A 21,079-nucleotide genomic window follows, 5' to 3' on the forward strand; every position below is an offset into this window, starting at 1 on the left:
CAAGAAGCTGCAAAAGATGGTCAAACATGTCTACTTCATGTTTACATCATAAAATAATGGACAAAGTAGCACAGGTGATGGTGATGACATTGGAATTGGAAAGAAAAGCAAGGTTTTTTAAAGACATTAAAAACAACGAAAAAACAGCACTTTGACAACAAAGAGATGTTCCATGTGGACAGCAACTGGGACAGGGTTATTTGCTCAACCACTGGCATGAGTTTGAATTGTGACCATGTGATGTCCAACCAATGGCAGACCGTGTGAGTTTTTAAGAGAACTGTTTGAAATTATTTTTTACAATTCCTTTCGTGTCACTAGTTGCACAGATATGACATACTTCACCTTTAGTGATACTTTCAAGCTTTCAAACAAAACAGTTTTGTGCTGCACAGATTGCAGTGCAGTTTAACTGGAGGATTAGCTAATGATAGTGCTACTTTAAACCAACTGACTGAGTCCTAAGTAAAGAAGCATAATTGCATATTTCTGGTGGTACCACATCCTCTTTCAACTTTACTGCAGTTTAAAGCATCTGATTTTGGAACTTAATCCAGTTCTGAAGACAATGTTTGCAGCTGTGGCCTAATGGTTAGAGATTCGTAACCTGAAGGTCACAGGTTCGAGTCTCAGTGCCGTAAGGAATTGTAGGTTGGGGGAGTGAATGAACAGCACTCTTTTCCACCCTCCATACCCATGGCTGAAGTGCCCTTGAGCAAGGCACTGAACCCCCAATTGCTCCCGGGCGCTGGAGCAAATACTGTAGCTGTCCACTGCTTTGAGTGTGTGTTCACAGTGTATGTGTTCACTACTTACTGCTGTGTGTGTGCACCTGGATGGGTTAAATACAGAGCACCAATTCCAAGTATGGGTTACCATACTTGGCAAATGTCATGACTTTCACTTTCATAAAGCACTACAGAGGTTGCATGGTAGAGCACTGTGTCTGTTGAGATCTTACTGGAGAGGGGGATGGAGTAAGAGGAGTGATACTGCATTCATTTCTGGAAGGAGATGGAGAACCAGATGGAGATGTAGAGGCCGATCTATCTTCACCTGAAAGAGAATGCATGAGAGAAGAAGTCTTTAACTTGCTATGTTACTCATGCATTGTTGGAAAATGTAAGTTTGGAGCTTGTAATTGTGGTTGAGAAATGAAGAGAAATCAAGAATTTCTGGAAAATTCCATAGTGGGAGGCTAGGCATTTAACTGGCATGTGTTTACCAGTTACAGAATTTCCAATGGATGGTTTTCCTTGGGAAAAAACTGCACTGTGGATCACATTAGATTTTATAGAGGCTTGTATTTGCTGATTGACCTAATACCTTCATAAAAGAAATGGAAATACATCTAGCTTACTTTTCAGAAGTATTTAAAATCATGATAAAACAAGTAGAAGCAGCAACAGCTCTTTTCCCCTCTTTTGTGATGTGCACAATGGCTTATCTAAAAGGCATGTGAATATTAATTTGATTTTGAAATATGGGCATTACATTTAACAATAGCGGTAGTTCTGAATGCCAGTTTGCAGTTACTTTTTGGCTTATGTCACTGGAAGATAAAATGTACGTATATTTTCCAGAAGAGAATGAAATGCATGGTGAATACTGATGTAGTGACCCCTCCATCAAGGTCGCTTGAATATGCCTGCAAATGAGCACATACTCAAACATGGGTGGAATTTACTCAAGGGTCTGACAGGAATGTTATCGACACGTACAGATATTCTCAAGAGTGCAGAGCATAGATAAGAGAGGGTCACACCCCTGTCCAGTATTGTTGATGGAACAGACAGGAATTACAGCAAAATTCCTGTGGAAATAAATGTGGAAGACCACAGGTTTCTGTTCAGCTGTCCATTGTTCTACATGTCTTCTGTATATAAATTTTGCTTATATATTGTGCAAGTACTTGTTAATATATTAGCTTCCATGGTCCCTTCAGATATGATTTCCTCAAGTCTTAATTAAAGCATCAAATCCCAATGAAAATGTTTAATGAAATGTTACCTGGCACTTGTAGACTGTTGGTATCAAGCTGAAGGACATCTGCCATTGTAGAGGTCACAGGGCTTCTACAGCCTAGGAGAGAGAAAATAACAAATAAATAAAACTGACATGTAAAACAGTTTTTTCCCTTAAATTAATTTTTTTATTACAATGGAAATAATGTTCTTTTATGATGTCCAATAGTATAAACTAGAGAACTTTACATTTTTTAAAGACATTTTTAAAAGAACCATAAGAAATCAACACCTTAGATCTAAGAATGTACGCATTTTGAACTAAATTGAAAAGACTTAGAACGGTACAGACATATTACACATGCAGTATAAACATATTTGACTATATATCCGTATTATGTTTTTTTTTTTATGTATGTTTTCTCTTTTTCAAACATCATAATAGCTCGGTCCCAGCTGCAACAACAACATCATGACATGATACTGGTGGGTGTGTATTAGTCATGCCGTCTCACTAGATTTTAAGTTTCCCAAAGCTCTTGTTGGGTTCTGTTTTCCTGACCAAATGATCTGAAACTGGAGAGAAACACAATAAACACTGAAATGTGTTAAGTAAATGTTGTTAAACTATAGTCTGAGATAATAGAAGTACTTTAATTCTGTGCTAAGTAACAACATATTGGATTTACAGTTATTTCTATTAACTGATGAACACAGAAGTAGAAGAAATGTGGTACTTTCTGAAATTCAACCTCATGCCCCCTACCCCCCAAAGTGTTCCATTCCCCCTTATTTTCTCCATCTCGCTTGCCATAATCTTTTCTTTGGACTCTTTCCCATTTTCTTTTTCTTCCACTGTTCATTTCAAACCTTTTCAGTGCTTGTAGATGCAGGGTAAGAGGGAAGCAGAATTCCCTTGACAGTGTGTGTGTGTGTGTGTGTGTGTGTGTATGCTTGCATGTTGCTCAGAAGAGAAAAATGGTTTTGGAAAAGCAGAAAAGGTGGAGGGGGAGAGGTAAGAGGCCTCCCACAATGCTTGTTTAGTAAATGGATCTGACTGAAATATACTCTCCAGATGCTATCTGCACTGTTCTTGCACTAGTGCAGCAAAGAAAATGGTACCACATTTTGAGCACATCACAGCACTTCACTCTTTGCTACAAACAATATTTAGTGGCTTTGGCAGAAAAGGTAGAAATATAAACACATTTGCAAACTTAAAAAGTAAAAGCTTTAAAATGATACAAGCCGATTGAACTTGATTGATTTCAGATGATAATGACTTTTCAGTGCCTCTCCATATGGTTTCAGACACACTTCATATAGATTACAAATGACATCAAAGAGGCTTTCTGGCACTGAGTCTGAGTCGTTTGAACAAAGAAACATAATATATACAATCCATCCCAGTCACTGTAAAATACTGTAAAGTCATAGTTATTACCATTAACTAAAATTAAACAACAAAAACAATTTAATTACAATAAAACGAAATACAAAAAAAAAAAAGTTTAGTTAGTAAAAAAACTAAAAGTACTAAAACTGGAGTAAAACTATAAACTAAAACTATACAGAGATATTAAAAGCGTAAACATCCGAAATGATCAAATATTTATAAAAACTCTTTATATTCCACCATCCATCAGCATCTGTGGCATATTGTCGACTGCCACCAAAAATGATTTCACCTTGTATCTCCGTTTGTTGGACACAAACACACCACCTGCTTCCTCAAAAAGCTTTCTAGGGAAATCTTCCTATTAATTTCCACCCTTGAGACACTGCAACAGTAATATTTGCAGAAGCTGAGGTCAAGTATGACTCACCCCTTTCCTACGACATTATAATTATAGTCATTTTAAAGGATGTGCAAAGTCATATTTAAAGTCTGTCAGGTAAACTGTCAACTAAACTCCCATTTGTCTTTTAATGTCATACTCAGACATTCTTAAGTTACCTCTCTGGAAAGCCCCCATCAATCCCACTCCACTCCCGCCAGTCAAGATAAAGCACTGCACCTGATGCTAATCCCATTTATAGTTTTCACTCTGTTTCAGCATGTCAACTTTCTACTCACCCTTTTGTTTAGGATGTTCTATTGTACACTGCCAGGGGTTGTTCAGTCCCCAAAGTCCAGAATCCCCAAAGAAATGGGATGTTTAAGTAGCAGAGTCCATGTAATGATGCTGTTGAAATGATGTTTCAACAGATGATTCAGCTAAATACTTCAAAGAAAAGCACTGTATGTTAGGTCCGGAGTAGTTTTAAAAACTGCATAGATCCAAAGAATATTCCTGCGACTTTCTTTGTTTCTGTATCCCAGCAGTCAATCCCACATCTGCTGTGGAATGTCAGGGAGGAATGGTTGCGAGAGCCGCACGCACACACATGTACAGGGACTGGATATGAAGGTTGCTGTAGTGCAGGGGGAAAGGGAGGGAGGGGGATCTGACTTCATACTGACACAGATTCAATCACTGTGTATCGGTGTGTGTTTGTTGGACTGAGAAAGAGAGAGAGAGAGGGTGGGGAGTATTTGGAGTGGCAGCGTGCACTGATTAAGTCATCCGACCCCCCTTCTCCTGTTCCCCCTCTTTTCCTCCTGCCCACCCCCTGCATCCAACTCTTTCTTTTTCCTCAGCTTCTCTTCCAGCTCAGTCCTTTTTCTTTCCTTTCTGTCTTCTCTCACTCTCTGTTTCATTTCTTGCTGTACTCCCTTTTCACTCTTTAAAAAAATGTTCTCGGCCAATTTAAAATAGTTCAATATACGAAAAAACCTTGCATGAATCCAGCTCATCTGTGTTCCATTAGTCTGACCTTCTCATTGTAAATGTTCTTGAATGCACACTCAAGGCCGCTATTCTAAGAAGACATTCACACATGCATAATCAGAACAGTAGGCCTGCTCATGAAAAAGTCATGGTCACGACACGGACTGCATTATGCTTTGTACATACATGAAATCTAAAAAATAAGAAACAACAACAACAAAAACAGCTTTTGTACATAAAAATAAAATTCTAGAAGGAATGCCTCTTTCTTTATGTGATCGAGTATTTTACTTAAAAACATATTTTACTATAAAAGTATATGTATTTCCTTATTAAATATGAATTTTTCTCTTTAAATATGAGACAATTTATACATTTAAGGGGATTAAATTTGTAATTTATAAATTCATACCATTTACTTATAAAAGTGAAAGCAAGCACCATTACTGCCCTAGTAAAAAGTAATATATTTAAAATACATTTATGTCATCCTATGTATAGTTCAAATCTATTAAAAAATTGCTAACATATTGCTCGAGATTTACTGATATAAAAATTGTAATACCACTTTACTGAGATTACCTGTACAAAAAGCACACTTCTTGTTATTAAGCCTAAAATGTGTTTTAATGTCACTATAGATGAGGGTTGTATGATCTTGACTAATATTTAAATGCAGGATATTTCAAGTGTTCCTAAAATGTATACTTGCAATAGTTCCAGTTTAGCACAATCAAATATACTTCAGCATATCTTTAGTTGGACTTCAGCATCTGCACAAATAAAGTAAATTTAGTACAAAATGAACTGTTCCAGTTTAGCAGACGTTAAGTATAGCAGTTTACTATACCATAAGTACAATTGCAGGGTATTTTTATGAACCATGTAAATATATTTGTAGCATACTTAGCACAAAATATACATATTTCAAAGACATTTTAGTACATTTGCTTTTCACTAGGGTAGCATTGTAAGTCAAATACTCAAATAAAACTGTGCATATCAGAAATGAAATGTTTCTGGTTGTAGTTATTCATTATACAATGATTTCCCAAACAGATGTTCTACAGGCACACAAATAGCATACTACACCTAAAGCAAAATATATAATTCCTGTTATCAATACGTTTGTGAAATTTAGTACATTTCAGTGGAGCTCATGTAGTAGTTGAATGGTGGAAGGCAGAATTGCTCAAATGTGCTCACAAATACACTCCCTCTATCCATTTTTCTTTAACAAGAAAACTTTCTATGGATCCATATTTTTCTGTTTTTCTCAAATTTAATTTCCCTGAGTCTGGACCACATTACCAATGGCATTTGCCTCCCTAAGCCACCAGGGCCAATCTCTCAGAAAAGTGAGGGGCCAACAGACCTACTTTTTCTCTTTCCTATTTTTTTTTTTACTGACAGAGACACACGTTCTCCATTCCATAATTGACTGTAAGTTGGAGTATCCATTCATAACTATCAGCTGACCCACTCCAGCATATTCTGGCCAGGCTACATATAAACACTCCAGACCACACATTGCTTTCTTTGTCAGACAGGAAGCAACCAAGTGAGTGGAGAGGAAGTGAACAACCCCCGACTAAGCTAGTCGTGCTGCACACTGAACCAGGAAGTGCTTTGGCTCTGATCACGAACACACCCTAAAGCTTCCTCTTTTATACACCACCCTTCCGCTTTCAAAAGGGCTGCTCATAACCTTGCTGAGCGTCAACATTTCTTTAGCAATTAGAATGACAAAATATAATTTTCTAGCTTATTTCCCCTGTTGAAAGATTTCGATTGATTTTAGTTCTGTCACTCATAAACTGTAATATTTATGAACAGACCTACCGTGATATTAGCATAAATGCATAAAGGCCATGTGTGTGTAAGTACTATGTGCACATGAATATATGCCTTCCACCCTCGCCTTTCCTGTGACTGTTGTCTGTACTTGAGGAAAAGGTGGGTCCACCCTTCTGACCTCAGTAACACACACACACACACTGCTATTTTCAGTGAGACTCCCATGTTAACTCTATTGTAATAGCTGATTTTACTAGATGACTACAGTCACCCTATCAAAATCCACCCACCCATATGAGACTGTATAGACCAGACTGGAAAAGGCCGGAGGACCTTTATACATGGAAACCCAATATTAGGGTGGTTCTCATAAATAACGACCATCTGATACAGTCAGAAAATAAGAAGTACTATGGGAACAAATCCCTGGGAGAAGCAGCATTTGGTGAACATACTGCTTTTTGGCTGTCGAGAGTTTTGGAGAACAAAATAAATCAGAGAAGTTTGTTTGTGCAATGAGAGTCTTGTCTATGTAAACTTTAAGCCTTCTTCCAACAAATCAGCATTGAGCAGTAGTCACAGGTAAGGTTTAAAGTGATATTTTACCAAAATTATGCAATTTTAAATGTATGCTCATAGAAAAAACGGTCCTGTATGTTACTAAGGTGAAATAAAGTATTAATGAAACTACAAGCCTTTTCCCCCAGTAGTTATACTTTACTTTTACGTGTTAAACAAGACAGAGGAGTATGAGTGTAAACAACTTCATTTCGCCACCTGCTGGACAGCAAAATATTAACCTTGTGAGATATGAAATCTTGGTCAAGTTGTATGTTACACACCAAAACACCAAAACAAAAAAAAAAAAAATGTTGACGAAAAAACGTAACACTTCACAAAAGAAGAGCAACATTCCAGAAAGTTAAACAAATAAATCCACTGGCTCAGCAAATGACGCCGTAAAATGATCTTACAGTTAATAAATGGTGCCTGTTATGCTAAAAAGTCCACGTCCAATATGCAAACAACGGTAGCCTACTTATAAAAATGCAAAGTTATAAAATGCAACAAAACGCAAACATCTCCAATCAATGAGCTGTGAGTGTGATCAGCTGCGGTCACGTGACGAGCACATTTGATGATTTACGCCGCACACTGACTGAAAACATCAAGACAAAGCGACACGGTTCAACTGTCACGACTCTTCCACTGTGTCCTCACATTTTCACAAGCCAACATCCGACCAGAGACTGGCCCGCGTCCTGGCTGTCTTTTCTACTGAAATATTTCCTCAGGTGTGGTTGTTTGATGTAGTTATTACAATCGGTCAACGGAGGATTTGACTAAAAGTAAGTAACGTTAGAGAATAATAACAGAATTAAAACATTACACCATTAGATCTGTGAATATGGGCCAGTATAAACCACATTATAAACCAGTTTTGTGTTAAAATACTCAGTTTTATAGTGGGATTTGCGTATGACAGTTGATGAGAATGGAGAATGCAAATTTTCCTTGCTTAGCTTCATATTGATATTTTGGAAAATAAATAAATCTGTCATGTGCAGCCACAAACATTTCGTTTTCCTGCATAAACTCGTTTCAATCATTTTTTTAACAATGACACGCCATAAGCTATTCCAGAAAGCATTATTTACTTATTTAATAAATATGGCAAAATTATCACATACTCTCAGTTCAATACAATGAAAATTATTTGAATATGCCTGTGTTTGTGTGTAGGTTTTCGATGTCCCATAAAAGATTGAATCTTTCTGTTGTTTCGAATCTTTTCGATGAACCTTCACAAAACGATTCGTTCATGATTCATAATGAGAGGAAACAACATTTGATTTGAAGTTGAGTACGATTTGATTATATCGTTTGTTCGGAGTTCATAAAACAAAAAAAATTGCTATTATAATTGTTTTGGGGTACAAAAAAAAAACCCCTGAAACACTAAAATCACTTTTTAATGCAGCATAACTTAATAATAATAATAATAATACTACTAATAATAATAGTAGTAGTGGTAGAAGTAGTAAAACCGCAGTAAATTGTACATCCCAGTGTCAGGAGGTTATGACGCAATCACGTAACTACATATAGATGAATTGTTGTTTTTAACCAGCTCTTTGAAAACAAACTACTCGAAGGAACCGATTCGCTGGAATGACTCTGGTTTACTATTAACGTTAGTACTTTATCAAGCATGTGTTTTCCTGCACTTTAATCAAATAAACTAAATGTGATTTTTAAGCGCGTTTCGCACATTGTTCTGATTAGTAACTTGCGTTAGCTTTTTACTGAATATGTCAGAATTGTTGTTGTTGTTTCTAAACAAATAATAAGCATGTTTTTAAAATATGTTCCAGACACTGTTCGTGCATATTTTCATAAATATACCGAATGATCAAATGATCGGTTAACTGCATCTTTCAATGTGTGCGTTTGTGTTTGAAAGCGACAAACGGAGAGGGAGGAGGGCTGATGCATGTTTGTTTAAAGCAGGAACCACATGACCATCTTGCGCGTAATGTGTTGTTTCTCTAATGGCAGTCAGCCATCTCATCTCAGCTCAGCTACCTTGCAAATTAGGGCTTAATCATTCCATACAGTGTTAACTGAAGCTTTCCACGAGATCTCGGACATTTATAAGCGCAAGCAATGCCAGGTATGATGTTTGCACGGTTATCGATCGGTCTTTTGCTTGCACTGTTTCTCTCTCGGTGTGTGTGTGTGTGTGTGTGTGTATTTGCTCGTCTCGACCAGACTTCTCCGTGTCCCTGTCGTTATCGACTGGACGCCGTCTTAATGTCTAAAAAGCGGTTCCGACTGCAAATATGGTCGTGCAAACTGTTTTTTTTTTTTTTTTTTTTTGGTTTCACGTGAATTTGGATTGCTTTACTCCTACGTGTTTCACAATGCGTTATTTTGCGACTCTGAGTCTGAAGTTGTTGTAGATAAACCGATACAACTCTGTCATATCAGCGGGTTGTTGTGGCCCTCTTGGTCTGTCATTGCATTTCTCAACACGACCTTTCGTTTCAGTTAACTCTCATTGTTACGTGCTTTTGGCCTGCCGTGAAGGAAGAGCTGTTTGTCCTCTAAATTATCACTCTTTTCTCGGTGTAATACTGCAAAAGTGGATTACGTAATTGGCTTGAGAGTGTTTATAAATCGCGTGCAGGAAACGGTGTAACGGGATAGTTAGCTTATATCTTTGTGTTTCAGGGACCTTCGTTGCGTTTTGATGTTTTTGTTTAAACTAATTTATTATGGTGTATGTGCGTGTGTTTACATTTCCTGTTTATTAGCCAGTGCAATATCCGAATACTTGTTTGGAAGGAAGGTTAACTGTGTCTAGTCTTGTTTTGATATTTCTGACAGTCGTGTCTCTATAAAAACATGCCGTAGCATGTTGTTGCATAAACTTATTTGGATTTTACTAAACTAATTGTTCATATTACAATATGCAGATAAAAGGGACATTTTTTTTTTTAACGAGTTTATTAGTAACTGTATTTGTATGTTATCCATTGCAACCGTTTGTTTTCTTGTATGTTAGAGATTAAGTTAGACATTAGAGATTGCAGGATTGATTAGTTTTGCCTTCACACACTGTGAAGCAATGCCTGCATTTGTAAATGCTCAGTACAGCCATGATCACTAGATCTGCCTACTAGTGTAAAGGCCTACTTGTCTGTCTGAACCAGTAATTGGATAGGTGGCAGATTGTGATTTTATTATTTGTATTATTAATTTGTTTTTAACCGAGGATTTAAGCTGCAAAATCTAAATGGATTAACCCAAAAAGTATCTTGCAAGTTACAAAATAACAAATAACAGTGGGTCCAGCATTGCAGATGAATGTTTTGTCTGAAACCTCATATGGACTTGTTTAAGTTATGGACTCTGTTAGCTGTTACCTGTCGTGTGTGTGTGTGTGTGTGTGATAGAGCGATTAAAGCTCCTGTAGATCTCTCAGTAGCTCATCCTCTCATGTCTTCACTCTCAGATGAGCTCATTTCCTCCAGTGATGTCACTGCTAAAGCTTTAAATCTCTGATCTGTCATACACCAATGTAACACACATGAGCCAGGCAGCCACAAATGTTCTGTGATGGTTGCAAATGAAACTGCTACCAACTGTGTACACTGCATACTGCCTGCTCAATTTTAATGGAAGGCATTATCGCACAAATTTAACATTAGTATTCATGTATACTAGTCTTCTAACAATTACGTGTATGTTTAATTCAGCAAAGGGCATCTTGGTATTTAATTATCATCATGACTCTTATAATTTTGGTCAAAACAGCTATTTTTGCAGATTTTCCCTAAATCAGCTGTAAAATTTGGCAGTAAATATATAAGAGTAATGATCATTAAATTATTGGTCAAAAAATAAATTTTTAGAATCATGACTGATTTTTGCCATGCAGCAGGCTAGTGTATTAGCCTGACTACGTCAGACGTCCTACTTCCGCTCAATTTCATTTCGCTTCTGTACTCAGTCTGATACAGCGTCCGAGCTTTCTGTTTGCCATCGGTCTGGAAACAGCCGGGCCAATCAACGAACAGAGGGCGGGCTGAGAGCCGTGACGTAGATGCTAAGCGCCGAGTTTTACATTGTAGGTTAGAGAAATCGAAAACCAAAACGACCGCGGAAATGGGAAACGAGACACAGGATGCAATTCGCTCTGTTATGGAGAACATTCAACTCTTTTTCAAACTGAAGCCAGAACAAGAAGAGTGTTTAACAACAGGTTTACAGTGGAAGTTCAATCATAGATTTGAGTTCAATGCATGATGTCTGTGCTTAGATGCGGCTGTACAGGCGCATAACATACGTCATAACTAAACGTATCTGATTGGCTTACGGGTAACCAATGATTTTAAACTTCAGACATGCGCCCCCTAGCGAGAGAGAAAACACTCCTCTATTATGCCATTCCAGACTCTGTCTACGAAGCAAAGCGAAGTAGCAGAGTCTGGTATTACCAGGCTACTAGTGTATATCTATTGCACATCAATAAAACATAACCAAGTAATCTTTTTAAGTATTATATTAATCCGTTGTCCTTAAGCATCAGGATCACTGTTCCCTCTAGTGTTTACAGCAGGTATTAATGTAAACATTTGCAACTGATAGCAAACATGCATATGGTTTGAGTTGTTTGGTGTTTTTTTTTTTTTTTTTTTTTTTTTTTTTTTTTGCAGGGGGCAGGGTACAGGGTTTAAATCATGCAAGAATGTATAGTTTATTGCCAAAAACTCAAGATCAGAGGAATTCATGCCCTAAAGACTATTAGTTTATATATTTGGAAATGTGCATTACATGTATTGTTGGTGTGTTTTGTTTATTCTTATTAATTTAGTCTTAAACGATCTGTTGCATGTCAATAGTGATCTTGTATCGGCACCAATAGTTCATGTACACAGCGAGTAGGTGTGGTTGTGTTTAAGGGTTATGACATGCTTCATGCTATTGTGTCAAGTGTTACAGTATATAAATAACTACACACATTGTGATTTCTTTCAGCAGCCTTGGTTTTATTTTTCTGTCATAACAGGTTTCTCAGCTCAATTCTAATCCTAACAAAGTATTGTGGAACAGTCCTTCATTAAGAATACTCCTATTCTTCATTTTTATATTTACCATTCATTCACATCACTGGAATAAATAGCAGTAAAATAAAAAAATATATTATTTTAAATGAAGTTATTTTAAATTGTGACTTTCACAATAGTACTGATGTTGCTGTATTTTGATAAAATATATGCAGCAATGTTGTATAGAGACTTTTAATGTTCAAAAGCATGACTTTTTTTTAATTATACCAAATCATTAAACAGAAGTGTAGATGTGTATGACTTAATTGTACTCAATGTGTGTTCACATTGCATCATATATAGGTTTTGTCCAGTTTTAGTGTGTGTCGTTAGTAAAGTTGTATTAGACTGGTTGTATAGATCACAGGTTGCTGAATTTGTACCCTCAAAAGTACCCCTTTTTTTTACGTCTTAATTTACAGAATGCTAATGTTGCATATATAAAAAACATTTTTTTTTTTTCAATTTTGTTATTGCTATCAAAATCAGAACTTATTTCTATATTATTCATCCCTATAATATGTGTCTATCTTTTTAAGAGCCAGCCGAAATGAACGGGGCTGACATAGGAAAGAAGCCGGGCAGCGGTGTTCCAGGGAGTGAGGGAAAAGACCCAGTAGCCAATGGGCATGCAGAGAATGAGTCAAACCCCTTTGCAGAGTACATGTGGATGGAGAACGAGGAGGAATACAATCGGCAGGTCTGTACACACCAACCCACTTACAGCCTTTTCAAGCCCACACCATAAAAACACAAATCAGCAGTTGATCAGTATGGGTTTTATACTTTCATCTGAGGTGTGTGTTAGTGTTCAGCACAGTTAAAGGGTTAGTTCACCCAAAAATGAAAATTGGCATTAATGACTCACCCTCATGTCGTTCCAAACCCATAAGACCTTCGTTCATCTTCGGAACACAGTTTATGATATTTTAGATTTAGTCCGAGAGCTTTCTGTCCCTCCCTGAAAGTGTATGTATGGTATACTGTCAATGTCCAGAAATGTAATAAAACATCACCAAAGTAGTCCATGTCACATCAGAGGGCCAAACCGATGCAACCGGTTCTTGACTCGAGAACGAATCAATCATTTGTTTGTTACCTGGCTCGGCTCTGTGTTCATCTTCAGTTCTCTCTTCACAGCAGCTCAGTCAGTGTACTGTTTGGGTAAATGAATTACTCTAAGATATTGGTTTATTTTAACTCAGAGGGAGTGTCAGCCACGTTAAAGTTAACAGCTTAAGTCATTTGTGGATTAATGCTTATTGAACACATGGACCGTTTAAAACGATTCAGTTCGATTTGGTGAACTGGTTCAACCGGTTCACTAAGAAGAACCGGTTATATCGAATGGTTCGTTTGCGAACCAGACATCACTAAACTGCAGTGTGTTGAACGGTCTCACAACAGACCCGGAAGAGAAGTCAATGCTGAATAAAGTAGTAATTTTTGTTATTTTTGGACCAAAATGTATTTTCATTGCTTCAACAAATTCTAACTGACCCTCTGATGTCACATGGACTACTTTGAACATGGACAGTATACCGTACATACATTTTCAGTGGAGGGTCAGAAAGCTTTGGACTAAATCTAAAATATCTTAAACTGTGTTCCGAAGATGAACGGAGGTCTAACGGGTTTGGAATCATTAATGGTGTGTTGTTAATGACATAATTTTCACTTTTGGGTGAACTAAGTTTGATTGGATATCACTCTATGGCTCTTGAGATGTTAAATTGTAGAATGTATTGTTTTACACTATTTATTTGTTGCACAAGAATTTTTGTCTTATTTGTTTATATCCTAGGTGGAGGAGGAATTGCTTGAGCAGGAGTTCTTGGAGCGCTGTTTCCAAGAGATGTTGGATGAGGAGGATCAGGATTGGTTCATTCCAGAGAGGGACCTCCCCTCAGTCGGACAGATACAGCAGCAGCTCAATGGACTTTCTGTCAGTGATGGCAATGCAGAGGAAATCTTGGTAAGCTTTTAGTACTCGCAGACATTCAGTTTATAAACTAGGAAAATCCACTTATCAGCCAAAACTGAGAACTATTATAATTTACTCACCTCCACATCTTTCTAAACCTGTAAGACCTTTTGTTCTGTGAAACACATAAGTAGATATTTTGACCTGTTTCAGCTGTCTTTGTTTAAACAATGAAAGTCAAAGAGTGCAACGGGTGTGTTACAGAAGTATAAACAATTTTTTTGCAGTAACGTACAAACCCTTAAAAACAGACCTACTATAAGCTACAAAGTTGGTAATGGATGTTACCTGCTTTTGTTGAAACCATCAGCCTGCATTATTTAAACTTTTCAAAATCATGTTTAACAGTAGAAATTTTTGGTTAAAAACCACATTACCCATGATTTTGAAAAGGATTCTCCACCAATCAGAACCACAACAAGTAAATCATGACAAATGAGCTGTGTAGCCCCGCCCACTCCCATGAAGCACTGCGAAAACATGGGGAAAGCTGTTTGTAGTGTTGTATTATTTAACCTTGTAACTGGATGGTTTATAAACAAGGACTTTTTTTCTTTTTTATAATCCTTATTGTAGTCCAAAACAACACACAAGAGTCTATTGACTTTCATTGTATGGAGAGATGCTCATTGTTATGACAGATATGTTTTCATTGATTTTTAACTTTTTTTTTTTTTCAGCGAAAGAGCATCCTAAACCCTGAAGCCAAGGAGTTTGTGCCAGGGGTGAAATATTAGAGATCATCATTGCCCTCCTCTCTCAAATACGCATCTGATCATATATGCAGAGACTCTTGTGCCCATGTTTAGGATGGTCACATAAATGTGCTCTTTACCACATTTTTGAAGGGGCATGAGTGCGTTTTTTTTTTTTTTTTTTTTTTTTTTTTTTTTGCTTTTTTTTTTTTTTAATGGGAGGGAGGTGGGGTGTGATTGTCTATAAGCTTTATATTTCTGTTGTGTATAAACCAAGGGTATTAAGTTTAAACATGACCTCTAGGAGGTGCTGTGACTAGATAATATCATACTCATTACCAGGCTGTTTTATTTTCTCTACCCTTGTTGAAAGGGCTGTTCTTGTCAGCTTTCATTGTTTCAGAGTTTGTGCCTGATCAGGTCTTTGCTTCTCCTCCCGGTGTTTTTGTTGTTGTTTTTTTGTTGTTGTTTTTTTCCTTTTATTTTTGTTATTGTTCTTTTCGATGCATCAGTTCATATTCCTGCGATTTTAAAGTGGTGTGGTCATAAATGACTGGGGTGTGAGCCCCTTGGTTTGAGTTGAATGCTAAGGAAAGTGTGTTGGGGAATTCACATGAATTCAACTTTTGATTTTGAATTGAATTAGTAACATGCAGGACTGAATTTCATTTAAAAAAATATGGAAGGATGGCAAAATAAAGAAGAAAAGTTTGTATTAAATGGACCATTTCTTGTGTATGGCTGTATCTTAAATCTATCAATTGTCACATTTAACAGCAGTACAGTTAAAAATTAACAATTTAACATGCATATGGATGAATCGATTCATATATTGTGCATATTTTGTGGATGAGGACTGAACTACTCTGCCTCTTCAGTAATCAGCCAGTCATGTAACCTCATCCATTATTATTTGCAGGAGATTCACTCGGAAATATCTGATTTCTCATCCACAAAACTGTTTTGATTTCTTTTTAAATGCTAAAGTGAATGGGAAAGGCCATAATTGCTTTTTAATGCTCATGAAAGTGATTCAACTGTTTTTATGTAGGGAGTTTAATTAGACCTACAACCAGCACTGCATCTATTCTACTTTATTTCTTTGTTTTTATCCTTGGCATACAGAATTGCTTTATCCTGTAAGGTTATAAGACAGGCACAAATGGCACTGAGAAATAACTGCTTGCTGGTAGCAGCACTAAATGTTCAGCAATTACATCATTTGCATCAGCAATTTATATATATATATATATATATATATATATATAACTCATCAGCTCATGTGATCATTAGCCCGAGGTCAAAGATGCACAAAATTGTACACATAACATTCCCTGCCAGCCATCCAATATATGGCCAGTACATCCATTAGTTTAAATTGTTTTATGTGCTGGTAGATACATTGTATTTGAAAGATGAAATTAAGTGGTATGAAAAACATAGGTGTTTGTATCATGTGAGCACCACACAGATTAGAAAAAAAAAGCTAATTAGCTCATTGCTAATTCTTCCACAGTTTCTCCTGCCATGTCAAGGGACAGTTTTAAATGGGCATCACATTAACAGTGGTGTGTCATTTCAAAGGGTTCAATAAAAAGTGGATTTAAATAAACTGATACGAAGGTCCTTGAACATTTTCTTCTGATTGTCTGAACTAAAACGGATAAATGTATACAGATATGTGATATAATAACTAAATAGAGATTAGATAGACCTTCCTAAAATACTTCTCTAAGTAAGTGTCAGGACATTTAGCACTGTCTTGCTGTCAGTCCTCCTCTAATGAGGACAATTAGAGGCGGTCTTTTACAACTGTTCACACAAGGAAGAGAAGAAAGGGGGGTGTCTTAAGCTATTTAAATAATCTTTCTTCATCCAGAAGACTAACACGACACAAAGAAACTGAAATGTCATTGCCAATTTTATTTTCAAAAGTATATATCAAAACTCAATTTTTAAATGACATTGATTTGCATTGTTTGAACATTAAAACTTAACCAAAGTAAAAAAACATTTTCCAAATCTACTTGATTTTTTTTAATATGATGTGGGTGTTTGAGAAACAGCCCCAACAAGAGGAGAACCTGGAAACACATTTCTTTTTCAGTTTAAAAACAGGATGTTCCTAATTCAGTTCTTCAGCCGCGTCTCAAAGGTCTGCTGCTTCTGGATCACTGATTGAAGGTATGGCTGAAAAACACGTTGACATTGGCCGAGTAGTTTAGAGGGAGGCTGGCTCCTGCGTTCTGTGCCCCCATTTTGGCACCACCCAGAGCGGAGGACTGATGAAGAGTCAGCAGACTGTACTTCTGGAAGTGACCGTAACCATGAGCCTGAGCCTCTGAGAGGACCTGAGTGAAACCTGCAGCACAGAATACCACATCACAAAGTTTAGTTAAAGTGAATTAGTGCTGGGTGATTACCGTAATCAAATACTGTTTGCAATTAAGATTTTGGCTTCCAGTGATTATGAATACAAGATGATAAAAATATGATTGTGCCTCGTTCTGTTTCACAATGATGCTCTCATTTTGTCTTTTGTTATAAATCCAGCGCACCTTTCTCAACTTTCACTCTTTACTGGTTTAGTAGTTTTTCCGTGTGTTTTGGGAGTGTGCTGCAACAATATATTTGACATTTAGAATTTTTTATATCTTATTTAATATGTATCTCGATGTAATTGATTGACCATATTTTGATTAATTGTTTTTATATAATTTATATGATTACATTAATCACTTTGTTTTTTGGCTGAATTATATTTTAAGTTCTGTTAATTAACAATTGTGTTACATATTCGTGATCTCATTATTGACACAACCAAGATTATGATGTTGGCCAAAGCCCTAATGTTAATATGGTCTTAACACATCTGTCTTTTTTGGTCCAAAAACAAGCAAGACCTGTGTACGTGACATTTCTTATCAAAATTATTTTATTTGAAATAGGAATGCACAATATATGGGGGAACATATCGGCATATGATATTACCATAAAAATTATATATAAAAAGCTGTATAAAGACATTACGCACCAGATTTCAGCAGTTCCCAGCTGTGCCACACAGAACCGACACAAAGGACAGGCAAGCCAAGCTCACCAGAAAACAGATCCTGAATGAAAAAGAGACGCAAATGATCAAATAAGAAAAAGAAACAGAGTGAGTCTGGCTGTGTTGCTGTGAGTTTATTTTACCTGATGTACTTTAGGAAGGACTGCTACAATGTGGCTTGCAAGTGCTTTTCCAGCTTCTGTGAACACGTGCTGGCACAAAGCATCACCAGCGTTGCCACCTGATGCACAATCACAAAGAGTCATAATGTGTGACATAACGCGCACACAACCTCACACCACACATCGGCAGCATACCTTCAGCTAGTTTCCTACAGAACCCTGCAAAATGTGACTTCTGAAAGTTTCTGTACAAATGAGGAAGCATCCCCATCAAGTCCGACACCTAGGGATGAAAAAACAACAAGAAAGCGCCATCACTTCTATTTAGGTATCAAATTAAGCACAAGATTAAATCAAAAGAACAGCGAGTCCCAACCTGGAAATATTCTTCCATGGCCTTCTTAACATAGGTGATATCATGAGGGGATGCGACGAGGTTATCTCTGGCATCAAAAACCGTTTTAATAGCCAAGTGAGAAATCCAATACGCTACAGGAAGATAAGGACAGAGAGAAAGAAAAAGCTTAGGCCCCATTCACATTTAGTAATAACACCTATCTCGGGCGATCAAATAAAAAATGGCCAATACAGACGGCCGTTTATACCTGGTTTGACGTTAGATGAAGGAATTCATTTGTTAGATAAGATAACATCTTTCTCTAAGATAAGACTGGGTGTGTTTGATCAGATTGCTGTTATGTCAATGGGTTTGTCTTTCCATATGGTTACCTGAGCCCTCGTCTCCCATCATGTGACCCCAACCCCCACAGCCAACCTGTGTGCCATCTGGATTGACCAGCTTACAGTTGGAACCAGTGCCTGATATCACCACTATACCTCCTATGACAAAAAGACAGACAGAAAGGGTTAAGATGACAGTTATGCCCTGAAATCCATTAGCTTCTACTGCCAGTTGCAAAAACCCTGCACAAACCATAGTCACTGGCAGTGGCCATAGCGCCAATGGCGTCGGTGGTAATAAAATAACTTTGGCTCAGCTTGGGGTACCGCTCACTCATGTCATCAATCAGCTTCTGGATAGCAGCTTTCTGCTCTCCACCACTCAAAGACATACCCTTTCAACACACAATGTATACAACTTTAAAGCAACACGATGCAGGTGAATGTGTTGAGGATGATTGACTGATGCATCGTCTCACCAATGAACGGACTGGTGTGTCCGGGTCGAGCCCTGCCTTGATTTTAGCCCTCTGGACCATGTCATTGATACCATTAATACAATTATCAACACCGACCAACTATAAATGAATAGAAAAAAAGTCAAATATACACACTCAAGTACACAAGCTGACTTATTAAAGCACATTCTCTGATCTCACCCAGTGATTGGTACATGGTCCATCTGTCTCAGCGAGGATGTGTCCCTCAGCAGAAACCAGTACTGCTTTAGAGTGTGTCCCACCGCTGTCAATGTAGACAAAATGTGTCTCATTCATCTGAAGCTACTGACACTTTCTCTCAAACAACTGGCATGATGCACGCGCTTAGAGCGAAGCTTTTAAGTACGGATTTTAATAAGCGTGTATATGTTAAAATGTCATTAAATTATGTATTATATTTTCTTAAATAATCATGTTTTTGTCGTAAACTCACCCTTCCACTCCTCCGTACACTGCGCTCATCTCGCCTGCTTCCTCTTTAGTCACGTGACCACTCAGTCAGCTGCTTAGAGTTGACTTTCAGTTTACAACACTCGGACTTTGACAGAAAGCCATTTTTACTACCTAAATCTCGATTCACACCCATTTTTATTATCTGTCTATATTTAAAAAAGATAAGATAAGATTCGTGATTGTGATTCGTTTTTTTGACCCCCCCCCCCCCATATTCTTACAATAAGTAAGAATAACTATTTGTTTGGAGTAATGCAAATAGATAGAAACATATTTAAAGAATATATATATATATATATATATATATATATATATATATATATATATATATATATATATATATATATATATATATATATAAACTTAGATGACACAATCAGACCGACAGATGGCAGCAAGAATGAACGAATCTTTCTGTCCCATCATCACGTGACGTTGATTTTTCAATTCATTAAATACTTTTTTTTTTTTACTTTATTCACCATTTACATAATTTTTATTATAAACTTACAAATGCATCCTTGATGCTGACTGATACAAGACATTAATAAAAATACAAATACAGTTACAGAATATATTGAATTATTTTTCAACGTAGATATAAAAGTAACGATAATAACAATTTTATACAGTTTAAATGAGGAAAGTCGAATGTGTCAAGCTGGCATTATGTGTCATTGTGAGCAGTGTTACTTTATGCTTCCCACTGCGTCTGTGACTCACTCTTTGCTGTCGTCCCACATGCTGTCTCTCTACTATCCAGTGAAGATGAAATAATATTTTACAATCCAAACACACTATCTACCCACAGTTGCTGACATGTACTTGTGTAAAGAACTAAATTACAGAAATCTGTGAATCACAGAGATCAGCTTTACTGTAGTAGTACAGATGCTTTTGATTCTCTTCGAATTATCCACGTCTCGCAAGTTATTGACGCATTTGATTTCATTTTACTTTTTATTCTGATTTCTGGTTTAATATCTTTATGACAGCTATACATCATAAAAACATTTTGTTGCCGATGTTTTTAGCCTCCTATTACTGCTTCAACCCATTAGGCCTATACATACTCCCGTAACTATCAACATTTTTATCACAGTGACATTAACACCACAATTTGCATGTGGTGCTATGTAATGCAGTGTTTAATTTAGAACAGAAAACCAAATGTTAATGTTTGCATGACATGTACAGTACAAGATTGAGAATTATAGAAAAAACAAACCAGTATGCAAACTATGAGAAGCAGCCCAATGAAGGTCATGGATCAAAGTCTTAGACCAAACAGCGCATTCCCCTCTAAAAATAAAAGGACCAGTCATGGAAGTCAGCAAGACACCCTGTATTTGCCAATCACAGATCCATAATTATTGCAATGCTAAATGAATGGTAATAGTTGAAGCAATTACAGAATTAATTCATGGGTGTAAACACAGTAACTT

The 21,079-nt window shown here is 36.9% G+C and overlaps 3 protein-coding genes across 5 annotated transcripts in view; 1 reads left to right on the plus strand and 2 right to left on the minus strand.

The window, feature by feature from the left end:
• hspa12b (heat shock protein 12B) overlaps positions 1-4,559 on the minus strand; it is a 22,461-nt gene extending 17,902 nt beyond the window's left edge. Inside the window, exons 1-3 of the mRNA XM_026268713.1 lie at positions 4,042-4,559; positions 2,011-2,082; positions 962-1,056 (exon numbers count right to left, since the gene is read on the minus strand). Coding sequence (XP_026124498.1) covers positions 962-1,056; positions 2,011-2,056 — 141 coding nt within the window. The 5' untranslated portion in view covers positions 2,057-2,082; positions 4,042-4,559. The remainder of the gene's footprint in view (positions 1-961; positions 1,057-2,010; positions 2,083-4,041) is intronic.
• Positions 4,560-7,714: 3,155 nt separating this feature from the next.
• Positions 7,715-15,562, plus strand: LOC113106617 (polyadenylate-binding protein-interacting protein 2B-like). 3 transcript variants are annotated; one of them, XM_026268717.1, is made up of 4 exons: positions 7,715-7,881; positions 12,687-12,847; positions 13,952-14,122; positions 14,812-15,562. In XM_026268717.1, exons 2-4 carry the CDS (start codon positions 12,698-12,700, stop codon positions 14,866-14,868), a joined length of 378 nt encoding a protein of 125 aa, XP_026124502.1. In that variant the 5' UTR covers positions 7,715-7,881; positions 12,687-12,697; the 3' UTR covers positions 14,869-15,562. The 3 variants fall into 3 exon arrangements, with proteins under 3 accessions (XP_026124502.1, XP_026124503.1, XP_026124501.1); XM_026268718.1 differs by lacking the exon at positions 7,715-7,881 and adding an exon at positions 8,704-8,726; XM_026268716.1 differs by lacking the exon at positions 7,715-7,881 and adding an exon at positions 9,007-9,206.
• Positions 15,563-16,729: 1,167 nt separating this feature from the next.
• On the minus strand, positions 16,730-19,722 carry nagk (N-acetylglucosamine kinase). The gene is made up of 10 exons (XM_026268715.1): positions 19,615-19,722; positions 19,341-19,425; positions 19,161-19,259; positions 18,935-19,076; positions 18,730-18,840; positions 18,377-18,489; positions 18,196-18,283; positions 18,022-18,119; positions 17,861-17,939; positions 16,730-17,188 (listed from the first exon to the last, which is right to left on the minus strand). Exons 1-10 carry the CDS (start codon positions 19,641-19,643, stop codon positions 16,998-17,000), a joined length of 1,035 nt encoding a protein of 344 aa, XP_026124500.1. The 5' UTR covers positions 19,644-19,722; the 3' UTR covers positions 16,730-16,997.
• Between the last annotated feature and the right edge of the window lie 1,357 nt (positions 19,723-21,079).

This window comes from Carassius auratus, chromosome 7 (genome assembly GCF_003368295.1).
Source record: "Carassius auratus strain Wakin chromosome 7, ASM336829v1, whole genome shotgun sequence".
In the NCBI taxonomy this organism is placed as follows: domain Eukaryota; kingdom Metazoa; phylum Chordata; class Actinopteri; order Cypriniformes; family Cyprinidae; genus Carassius; species Carassius auratus.

Excerpts from the sequence above, each read along its gene's own strand:
- LOC113106617 (XM_026268716.1), top strand. Across the intron at positions 12,848-13,951 it reads AGGAGGAATACAATCGGCAG|GTGGAGGAGGAATTGCTTGA; the intron begins GTCTGTACACAC and ends TTTATATCCTAG. Across the intron at positions 14,123-14,811 it reads GCAATGCAGAGGAAATCTTG|CGAAAGAGCATCCTAAACCC; the intron begins GTAAGCTTTTAG and ends TTTTTTTTTCAG.
- nagk (XM_026268715.1), bottom strand. The coding sequence starts at position 19,643 with ATGAGCGCAGTGTACGGAGGAGTGGAAGG. Across the intron at positions 18,841-18,934 it reads GGCCACTGCCAGTGACTATG|GAGGTATAGTGGTGATATCA; the intron begins GTTTGTGCAGGG and ends TTTTTGTCATAG. Across the intron at positions 18,120-18,195 it reads CTGTAGGAAACTAGCTGAAG|GTGGCAACGCTGGTGATGCT; the intron begins GTATGCTGCCGA and ends ATTGTGCATCAG.